General features: G+C 36.6%; 1 protein-coding gene across 5 annotated transcripts in view; it reads right to left on the bottom strand.

The window, feature by feature from the left end:
* Positions 1–12,103, bottom strand: part of ROBO2 (roundabout guidance receptor 2) — a 699,021-nt gene that overhangs the window by 610,742 nt on the left and 76,176 nt on the right. For all 5 annotated transcript variants that reach the window (XM_055424356.2, XM_088836149.1, XM_088836153.1 and 2 more), the window contains exon 2: positions 9,073–9,399. In XM_055424356.2, coding sequence (XP_055280331.2) covers positions 9,073–9,399 — 327 coding nt within the window. The remainder of the gene's footprint in view (positions 1–9,072; positions 9,400–12,103) is intronic.

Genomic DNA, 12,103 nt, shown 5'->3' with positions numbered 1-12,103 from the left:
AGGAGCCTAGTGAGCGACAGTCCGTGGGGTTGCAGAGAGTCAGATGCTACTGAGCAACGAACTCATATAAATAAAGTTATCATGAAAAAGCCAGTGGTTCCTCTATTTTTCTTGGTCAAGATCTATGAAAATCAGTTTCAACTGACTAGTTGCTTCCTAACATTTAAATAGAAATGTTTGTTTGTTTTAGTAAAGTTGTGTCATGAGAGCAGTACATTGGTTTCCTACTCCTGGAATTACTTAATCAACTTTTATTGCAATTACCATTAATTTCTTATTCTAAACTTTCCTAGTAAATTAAAAAAACATAGACTTTTAAGATTTCTCGAAGGAAAAATAACATGGGAACAGGAAAGGTTATGTCAGTTATTCTTAAGAAAGATAATGTCATCTCCTGAGAAGCCAGAATATTCTCCTCTTTCATGACAAATGAAGAGAAAGTGAAGTAAGGTTCAAACAGCAAGATTATTCAACTAACTGGGGCCAAAATCAACACAGTCTGGTAAGAAGTTTCACAAAGGGAAGTAATTTTAGAATTTATTTCATCAAATCATACCTACTCGAATTAAATAACTAGGTCAAAGAAAAAGTAGAAACTTCATGACCACCCAGTGACTTCACATAATTAATTAGTTTATATTTTAATTAATTAAATCATATATTAAAATATGGACATGTACTACAAGGAAGTATAACAAGCCAACCAATCAATAATATTTCATCAAATTCTGACAATGTTTTATAGCTACACTTTATACAAAGAGGGGAGCCAGGTACATTGAATTCAATAACACTACTAAATATTGCTTTATCTACACTTAAAAGTTACATATAAGTTTTCAAAAAGTTAAGTCGCCATATGACTAACCAATTCCAATCTTAGCTATACACCCAACAGAATCCCCAAATGAAACACAAAAACTTGCAAGAATATTCATAGCAGCATTATTCATAATAGGCAAAAAGTGGAAACCCAAATTCCCATCAATGTATGAGTGAATGGAAAAATGTGGTATATTCACACAATAGAATAGTATTCAACAATATAAAGAAATAAAGTACTGATATATCCTACAACAAAGATGATCATTGAAAACATTATACTAAGGAAAAGAAGCTAGTCAAAAAAGACCATATACTGTGTGATTTCATTTACATGACATGCACAGAGTAGGCAAACACGTAGAGTCAGATAGTGGATCAGTGTTTGCTTAGGGATACTGCAGAAGGGATCCAGGAGAATGAGAATTGGCTGCTAATGGGTATAGAAGTGACAAAAATGCTCATATTAGACTGTGGTATTGGTTGCCCAACCCAGTGAATACACTAAAAAAAAAAAAAATTAAATTGTATATTTTAAATAGGCAAATATTAGGTGACTGGCAGTAGAGCATGAGATGGTTAGATAGAATCATTGACTCAATGGACATGAATTTGAGCAAACTTGGGGAGACAGTGATAGACAAGGAAGCCTAGCATGCTGCAGTCCATGGGGTTGCAGAGTCAAACATGAGTTAGTGACTGAACAACAACATATCTCAACAAAGTATTATTTTTTAAAAAATGTTCTCCATGACTCAGCCTTTTCTCAATTTATCTCATGTGTTTTTGGAGCACAGAGGTATTTTGCCTGGATAACATTCATTTACAGCTAAAAGTAAAGAAAAGAAAAAGAAAAAAAATTACACATTTATTAGGAAATATCAATGAAACAATTCACCTTGTGTTCATTTTTAATGCCACCTGTGACCTCTGTTACTAAAGTCAGTCTACTTCTATAACCTTTCTTTCTTGTACAGATAAAACATCAATTTAGTTTTGGGTTTAAAGCAAACAGGATCATTATGTTTGTAGAGTGTTCTATAACTCTGCTCTTCTAGCAATCTGTGACTTATAAATAATGCAAGACCTTTTCCTTCTCTAAATGACTTTCTTGAGGCATAAGTCTTCATACAAGGAAACAAAAAATGGAAAAAAAAAAGAAAACAAAATGAAAGAAGAGAAATAAATCACCCCACAGTCATGGAATTCCATCTATTTCTAGCTCCCCAAATGAATTTTAAACCACATCTGTTCTCTTTTGTAGTTGCATCAAAAGCCAACTGTCAAACATTTAGCTAATTTTTTAAAATTTTATCAAAGTAAAGGTAACTCGTAGCTAATCTGAAAAGCTGCTGTGTTTTAGTTTTGCTTTAAAAGGGGAAGAAAATAAAAAAAGATCGGTTTCTAAGTGACCCCTGACCTTTGAACCACAACCTTCTTGCCACTAAAGCGTTCAGCACCTCATTTAATCTCCCCTCTCTGCACTGGCTCAGTGCAAAGAAAAGGAAACGGAAAAAATAATCTGGGGACTTCATCAATTTTTCATGAATTTTCATTTAGGCCAGAACCCCGTCTTACCCTGGTCGATAGATCAAGCTTCTGTCATATATTTACCACCTGGGGCTACAGCTGCCCTCTCTAGGGGCTGCCACGGACTCAGGCTGCATCAGAGTCAGCCTCGATCTGTGTGAGGACCCGCGTGCTCCTTCTGCTCCAAACACAGGGAGCATTGGAGTTCAAACTGAAACTCTATCTGAACCAGTTACGCCTCAGCTCTCTTGGTGGTCCCATCAGAAAACTACGTATTCAATTCTTCAGTGTCAATTGCCTTGCTTGTAGACCCTGCAATTCTGTTTTCTAAAAATCACTGTTTTTTTTTTTCTTGGCTAAAAACCAGATTATTTGAGTTCAAGTGATTTAAAAAGTACTTTCTGGCTTGTTTTTTTTTTTCCCCAAAGCAAGAAGATAAAAAAACAAATATGAGCAAAGTGATTCAAATCTCCACTGTAATGATAAGATCTAAATAGCTTTTCCTGCATTATCTTGTTCCCTTTCATAAATTGAACTATGTATTTAAGAAAAAACAAGAGAGAATAAATATAGTACGATAAAAAATTATAGGCTAACTTCCATACAATCAGTTAAGACAGATGTTTATCAATAAAACTGCACACTTCATATGACAAACGAGGCAAATCAAGATGAAGCAGTCAAAAATTTCAGGTTTTTTATCAATAATTATTTCACAATAAAATTTATAAGTTTGTTTGCTACTCATCCATATATTTTTAAGCACCTTATATACACCTAAATCAATTCTCAACTGATTTTGACCCTCTCCCCAGCCCCCGCCCCATCAAGAGGACATTTGACAGAACGTGGAGAAAGATTTTGTCATGACTTGGGCTGTTGTTGTTTAGTTGCGAGGTTGTGTCTTAACTCTTTTGCAATGACTGTAGCCTGTCAGGCTCCTCTGTCCATGGGATTTCCCAGGAAAGAACACTAGAGTGGGTCACCAGTTCCTTTTCCAGGGGAACTTCCCAGGGATTGAATTCATGTCTCGTGCATTTACAGGTAGATTCTTTGCCACTGAGCACCAGGGAAGCCCACAACTTGTGTTGCAGGGGTCCTACTGGAAACTCCTCAAAAGACCAGAGATGCTGCTACACATTCTATGATGCACAGCAGAACCCCTACAACAGGGAATTACCCCATCACAAATGATAATAGTGCAGAAGTTGGAATACCCTGCTGTGGTTCCCTCATACCCAATTCAGAGCTAAATTCTTGAAAGAACAGGCACTTGTCATATGCCACTCCAAATTCGCCACCTACTCATTCTTCAGATGCTGTACTTTCTTTCCATCTCTGTAGCCCACAGATATTTTATGTAGACCACCCTGTGGCATTTGCATTGCCAAATACTTGTCTTTCTTACAATTATTTGCTTATTTTTCTAGTCACTGCATTTCTCATATTCTATCACCTCAATTGCACTCATCTCACACGCTAGTAAAATAATGCTTAAAATTCTCCAAGCCAGGCTTCAGCAATACGTGAACTGTGAAATTCCAGATGTTCAAGCTGGTTTTAGAAAAGGCAGAGGAACCAGAGATCAAATGGCCAACATCTGATGGATCATCACAAAAGCAAAAGAGTTCCAGAAAAACATCCATTTCTGCTTTATTGACTATGCCAAAGCCTTTGACTGTGTGGATCACAATAAACTGTGGAAAATTCTGAAAGAGATGGGCATACCAGACCACCTGACTTGTCTCTTGAGAAACCTGTATGCAGGTCAGGAAGCAACAGTTAGAACTGGACGTGGAAAAACAGACTGGTTCCAAATAGGAAAAGGAGTACGTCAAGACTGTATATTGTCACCCTGCTTATTTTACTTATATGCAGAGTACCTCATGAGAAACGCTGGGCTGGAGGAAGCACAAGCTGGAATCAAGATTGCCGGAAGAAATATCAATAACCTCAGATATGCAGATGATACCACCCTTATGGAAGAAAGTGAAGAAGAACTAAAGAGCCTCTTGATGAAAGTGAGAGTGAAAAAGTTGGCTTAAAGCTCAACATTCAGAAAACTAAGATCATGGCATCTGGTCCCATCACTTCATGGCAAACAGATGGGGAAACAGTGGAAACAGTGGCTGTCTTTATTTTTCTGGGCTCCAGAATCACTGCAGATGGTGACTGCAGCCATGAAATTAAAAGACGTTTACTCCTTGGAAGGAAAGTTATGACCAAACTAGATAGCATATTAAAAAGCAGAGACATTACTTTGTCAACAAAGGTCCGTCTAGTCAAGGCTATGGTTTTTCCAGTGGGCCTGTATGGATGTGAGAATTGAACTATAAAGAAAGCTGAGTGCCAAAGAATTGATGCTTTTGAACTGTGGTGTTGGAGAAGACTCTTGAGAGTCCCTTGGACTGCAAGGAGATCCAACCAGTCCATCCTAAAGGAGATCAGTCCTGGGTGTTCACTGGAAGGACTGATGTTGAAGCTGAAAATCCAATACTTTGGCCACCTGATGCGAAGAGCTGCCTCATTTGAAAAGACCCTGATGCTGGGAAAGACTTAGGGCACGAGGAGAAGAGGACAACAGAGGATGAGATAGTTGGATGGCATCACCAACTCGATGGACATGGGTTTGGGTGGACTCCGGGAGTTGGTGATGGACAGGGAGGCCTGGCGTGCTACCGTTCATGGGGTCGCAAAGAGTCAGACACGACTGAGCGACTGAACTGAACTGAACTGATCACCTCAATACCTTCTCTCAGTCTCCTGCACTAGAATCCTTTCCTTTGCCTGCCGTTAAATGTTAGGGTTCCAAACAATGGAAGTGATATCAGGTCTTATCAACGACTCCCTACAAAGAGCTTGCCTGGGCATTCACATCCACGTCTATCTATTCCTATGGCTTCAACTTCCATCTGGGAAAGACCTCTCAATTCCAGAAGCTCTTTTCTTAATGGAACATGGCATATTTTACCTTGCTATTATTTCACTGGTATGTCAAACAATGCAACCACACTGACTGCACTCTCCTATTCCCACTAGAGCTATTTCTCCTGTATCTGCCATCCCTTTGTATGGTAGGTATCATAATACACCTAGTCACTCCACCAAAAGCATCTGGGAATTACCTTTATCTCCCAAACCAACCACAAAGTGATACAGTTTGTAAATATGATTCAAACTATTTCCTTCTTTTAATCCTCACTCTTTCGTACAATTTAAAATCTAACATATACTTTTCTCTGAATGATGCTATGGCTTCTAACTCTATTCTGACTTCAATCTTCATCACTTTAAGCTAATCTTCAATTTTCTTTCTAACATTCTCCTTTTACGTAGAAAAAAGTCTAGCTTTTATGATTTACCACGTGACTATCTAACTCACGCTGCCCATCAACCTTATATCAAGCTACCTTCAGTTCTCCAAATACATAGTTCAGGCTTCCATTCTTTCCTTTAACAGACTTATAAATAGATGTTCTATAATTGAGCAATTCTGTTGTATCCTAAAATATGAAGGCCAGACATTTATATGACCCATGGTGGTTCCTATCATTTTACAAAAATATACCTTGGTTATCAATAGTACTGACAAATCACAATGCTTTGACCGAGATTTCCATATTAACACATTTTATGAAACACACAAGGAAAGGAAGAATACTGATGAGCTAATGTGAAAAGGATGAGCAGCATATAAATGGATATTATTTGATCACGTGTTGCCTCAAATGGCATGAACTGTTGACAGGGCATTAGAAGAAAGAATTTTATTCACTAGATGAATCCAATTTAGAACCCGTCTTGTTTTCCTCTCTAAGTCAGAAGAATTTTTTAGCATTCCTCAAAGCTTACCAATTTAAAAAATAAAGAAAAATGCTACTTTCCACATTACATGAAAAAAAAAACCCATGGTTTAAAATTTTCCCTCTCAAACAGTTTGATTCATTATTAATGACGCAACTAGGAAAGAGAGAAATCCTTTCAGTTCAATAAAAGTGCAAGGTGCACATGTGTTAGTAGCAATTTTAAGAGAGATAAGGCTCAGAAAATAAAATAAGTTTATAGCTGCCCAACAAATAAAGTGACTGGTTGATTTATATAAAATTTAATATTAAGAAGAAAGTTAGGATTAAAAATAGAGCTATTTGCTTAAAATAAATAAGCTAACAGGATATATATTACAACACAGGGATAATAGCCCATATTTTATAACAACTATAAGTGAAATTTAACCTTTAAAAAGTGTAAATCACTATGTTGTACACCTGAAACGGCTATAATATTGCACATCAACTATACTTCAATTTTAAAAGTAAAAAGCATTATCTGCTATTGAGTAGGTAAAATAAAACTTTTGTTTAAATACTTCTTTATTTTTTTATATAAAATGAGCCAGATTTCATTTGATTGTTTTTCCAAATATGGCATAATTCTCTAAAACTGAAAATTAGAACAGACATGCCCTGATCCTGAAATCCCCATTAACTTATGGTCTGAGTCTCGGTCACCCAGCCATCAGGGGTTTCATTCTATTTATAAAAGGAAAAAAATAATGCCTGTTACATTTACTATAATAAAGGGATCCTGTGGGGGGAAACATCTAGAATTGACATTGAAATATTTTGATATGTTTGAAATGTTCCAGAAATAAGATAATTCAAACAAAAATAGGCAGTTAGGAATATTTGCTTTCTTGAGGTTTTGGGTATATATATCACATCTCACTAAACTGCATTTAAACTAACTGCTTTTAAAAGAAAGCTATAAAAATGAAATTACTTAGCTTGTTGTTGTTGTTGTTGTTCTATTAGCTAAGTCATGTCTGACTCTTTTGCAATGGTCTATAACCCACCAGGGGATTTCACAAGCAAGAATATGGGAATGGGTTGCCATTTCTCTGTGGAGCTCCCCGATCCAGAGATCTAACCTGATCTGGTACAAAATGGCATTGCTAGCAAAAGTTCTAATGCTTATATCTCAAAGTATAAGTACTTCACAGAATAAATTAGGGTTTTAGAATTCATGTAGTGTTTTCCTATTGGACATACACATTTCAAGCATGGAGCTTCATCAGATTTCCTAGTTCAGTTCAGTTCAGTTCAGTTCAGTCGCTCAGTCGTGTCCGACTCTTTGTGACCCCACAAATCACAGCAGGCCAGGCCTCCCTGTCCATCACCAACTCCCGGAGTTCACTCAAACTCATGTCCATCGAGTCGGTGATGCCATCCAGCCATCTCATTCTCTGTCGTCCCCTTCTCCTCCCGCCCCCAATCCTTCCCAGCTTCAGAGTCTTTTCCAGTGAGTCAACTCATCGCATGAGGTGGCCAAAGTAAAACCATAAATCTAAATACTGGATGCTTAAGAGCAAAAACTTTCATTGAGACAGCTGAGTAAGAAATTGTATGATTCTTTTACTAAGAGATGCTCACACATATAAAGATAATGATATATTGTTGAGTATTTCAATACACATATATACAAGTTTTATAATCATGTGATATTATACAGCCTGTGAATATATTATCACTTAATTGTAGACATAAGCCCATGAAATATTATATCCAGGACTCCCATTCCAGCTATGTAAAGAAAAAAAAAGACTCATGCATTCTGAAATATTTCAGTTATCTTATCTATGCACACCTACTGGTACATGCAAGAAGTTGAAAAACACAAAATTGTCTGAAACAATTACTGCCATCTTATTTACAAATAATTATTGATAAAATATTTCTTCAAAATAGAGAATACCAAAATTATATGATGCTGTTTAAATTGTGACACCAAATCCTCACATATAAAGCAGAAAACAAATCTAATATATTTTGAAATTTGTTCTGGAAAATCATTCCAAAAATAAAGGTATGGAGTCAACGGTCAAATAGATGCAAAGTCTTGATATATTGATTTACTAGTGCTATTTGGGCTACATGATTAATAAATAAACATAACCTTAAGTGTCAAAGGCAGGACAAATCATTAGCTATTACTGATTATAAAATCTGAGCAAGATCTTCCTGTATATGAACATTTTGACTATAAACAGAAATCACTTCTCTTCTCTAGTTCATTTTTTATAAAAAAAAATATAATTGATTTCGTTAGTATATTTTCCCCTATATGCCTTGGGTAATGATCTCTGAATTTACACTAGAAGCAAAAGAGTTAATATAACCTAAAGAGTATATTTGTTTTAAAGGTGCCCAATAAAAATTCAATATAAAAAATAATATGTATAAATATATTAAAATAGGTACATAGAAACAGAACAGAAATAGGTACAATAATGAATTTGTCTTATATTTGATGCCAAGTTATACATAAACTATTTTAACATTGCCAATCATAATACTTGATTATATCTCTCATTAAAAATTCAAATTTAAAATATGATCAGCATCATTGCCACCTTGCTTTAATATAATAATATAATACCCCCACTCTTTCAATATATCGGGATGGCCAAAAATTTGTTCAGGTTTCTGTACGCTGTAATGGAAAAATCCAAACAAACTTTTTGGCCAGCTCAATAAATAATTCTATTGCAACACCTTGACTATACATTATTTTGATGAGCTTTCTCTGGAGAAGGCACAGTAAAAATTAGTCAAAGTGTTGACTTTTATTCTTTAGGTATTAAGCACCCATGGGAACAAATCATAGCTTGCTAAAAATAAGCCAAAGTGCATGCCATTTATGAGATTCATTAAGTTTACTTACATGCCACTTCCAGAGATGCATTTCGACTCACTGCTTCACCAAGATAGTTCCTTGCAACACACACATAGCTTCCTTCATCAGGTTTACTTCTGCGCCCATGCACAATGCGCAAGAAGAATAAGGATCCGCTGGGCAGAAGCATCCTGTGGGACCGGGGATCATCCTTGTCAGTCTCCACCCGCTCACCATCCTTGTACCACTCAATGGTGGGCGTTGGCCGGCCCTCGGCCTTACAGTTCAAAGTAGTGGGCTCTCCCTTAGAGACAATGACATCGGAAGGGTGCTCCACGATCCTTGGGGGAAAGTCTTCCTGGCGAAGACGAGATCCTACAAAACGTGACAAAATGAACACAAGCTTTAATATTTCCTTATCTATAGTTTTTGTTTCACTTGGGTTCACATTGATGAAATTAAACTATTCAGTCATTCAAAATGCACTTCCATTCCATTCTGTCGCTCAGTCGTGTCCGACCCCTTGCGACCCCGTGGACTGCAGCCTACCAGGCTTCTCTGTCCATGGGATTCTCCAGGCAAGAATACTGGAGTGGGTTACCGTTTCCTTCTCCAGGGGATCTTCCCGACCCAGGGATCCAACCCGGGTCTCCCGCATTGGAGGCAGACGCTTTAACCTCTGAGCCACCAGGGAAGCCCCAAAATGCACTTACTACCTTTTTATTTATGTTTCAGTCTTTTGTTCTTTATGCATCTTGTAAGTCACCCCAAGTTCCTTGTGGAACAAGACAATATAGCAATAAATTAATATTCAATTCAATTGAGTTAGGTTTAACATGTTCCATGAGTCATTTCAAAGGAAAGTAAAGACAGCATGAAATTTTCTTTTGGAACCAATAAAATGGAAAGGATACTAAGATGAGTCAGGTTAATTTCCTGTCCTCAAAGGGCTTATTATTTACTGAAGGAGAAAGTCAAGTGGGCAAGTACCTAGAATATACACAAACAAACCATTTATCATGCTGGCGTTGTCCTATCAGAACTAACACAATAAAAGACTAGAACATTATACACAAATAGTAACTAACTGCATTCAAGAGATAAGGAAGAAGTTTAATGACATAAATTGCCCACAACTGTGGAAGAAGTAAGCAGTAGAGGCAGGATTTGACCCTAGGAATCTCTGACTGAGGAACTCAAGTTAAATCATTATGCTGAAATAAGTGTTGCATGGCAGTCTAAGAAATGCATTATAGGAAAAGATCTGGAAAAGTAATCCCAACTTTAACTAGAGCATAGTAAGAGGTTTCCCCAAGAAAAAGGTAGCATTTAAATTGGGTTGCAAAGACAACCTACAAGATAGGAGAAAATATGTACAAATGAAGCAACTGGCAAGGGATTAATCTCCACAGTATACAAACAGTACAAGTAGCTCAGTATCATAAAACAATTGTGACCCTATGGACTGTAGCCCACTAGGCTCCTCCATCCATGGGATTTTCCAGGCAAGAAGACTAGAATGGGTTGCCATTTCCTTCTCCAGAATAATGGGCAGAAGCCCTACATAAACATTTTTAGAAACAAGATATACAGATGGCCAATACATACATGAAAAGCTACTCAACATGACTATTTATGAGAGAAATGCAAATCAAGATTACAATGAGATATCACCTCACATCAACAGAAATATCATCAAAATATCTACAAATGATAAATGCTGAAGTGGGTATGGAGAAAAGGGAAACCTCTCACACAGATGGTGGGAATGTAAACTGATACAGCCACTACGGAGAAGTAGGAAAGTTCCTCCAAAAGTAAAAGCAGAACTACTATATAACCCAACAACTCCATGCCTAGACATATCCGGAGAAAACATCAATTTAAAAATATACATGCCCCTAAATATTCATTCCAACACTATGTACAATAGCCAGGACATGGAAGCAACCTAAATGTCCATCAGCAGAGAAATGGATAAAGAAGATATGGCACATATATACAAAGGAATATTACTCAGTCATGAAAAAGAATGAAATTGTGTCCCTGGAAGAGAAGCGGATGCACCTAAAGACTGTCATACAGAGTGAAGTAAGTCAGAAAGGGAAAGACAAATATCATATATTAACACATATATGTGGAATTTAGAAAAATGGTACAGTTGCTCTTATTAGAAAAGCAGGAGAGACAAAGATGTACAAAACAAATGAATACCAAGAGGGAAAGGGCGGGGTTGAATTGGGAGATTGGAATTGACATAAATACACTACTATGAATAAACCAGATTACTAACAAGAACCTACTGTATAGCATAGGGAACTCCAATCGGTGTTCTGTGGTGACCTAAATAGAAAGGAAATCCAAAAAGAGGGGATATATGTATAAATGACTCACTTTGCTGTATAGCAGAAATTGATGTACCAGGGTAAAGCAACTATACTCCAATGAAAATACTAAAAATAAAAAATAAAGTGGGTTGTGAAGAATGAAAATAGTATGTCAACAGAAGAAAGACATTCACACTGAAGAAACAGCATGAGCAAAAGGACAGAGAAATGACAGTACATGCATAATACATTTCATAATCAGAAAGGAAGTTAATGTGGAAGGTGAGGATGAAAGGCAGTCATATGGCCAAAGACAACAGGGCTTAAAATACCATGATATGGAATGTGACTTTTATTCTATAAGGCTCACTGACTTCGAGGAGGCAGTGACATGACCAACTGTGTATTAGAAAGATTCTTTAATTAGGGAGGCAAAAAGACAGGTGAGAGTTACCTCAATATCCCAGAGAACAATAAAAAAGAACCTGATATTTAGAAACAACATCTAATGTAGAAAAAAAGGAGGAAATATAAGGTACATCATAAAATAAACACTTGACAGGATTTGGTATTCCATATGGTAAGAAAGAGTGACAGGCACCAATATCCTTCCTTTGACCGCAGTGAAAGCAGGGTCATTAAAATTAGAAGAAATAGGAAGAGAAGGACCCATTTGGCATTTTAAGATGCAAATTTTGCACAATGTATTGTTTTGAAGATTTTAATTTATAAAGTGTCAAAAGTCATTATTT

This window comes from Moschus berezovskii, chromosome 1 (assembly GCF_049115385.1).
Source record: "Moschus berezovskii isolate FMDL1 chromosome 1, NW_MosBer_1.0, whole genome shotgun sequence".
NCBI lineage: Eukaryota > Metazoa > Chordata > Mammalia > Artiodactyla > Moschidae > Moschus > Moschus berezovskii.
This window is presented reverse-complemented; position numbering and strand designations above follow the sequence as displayed.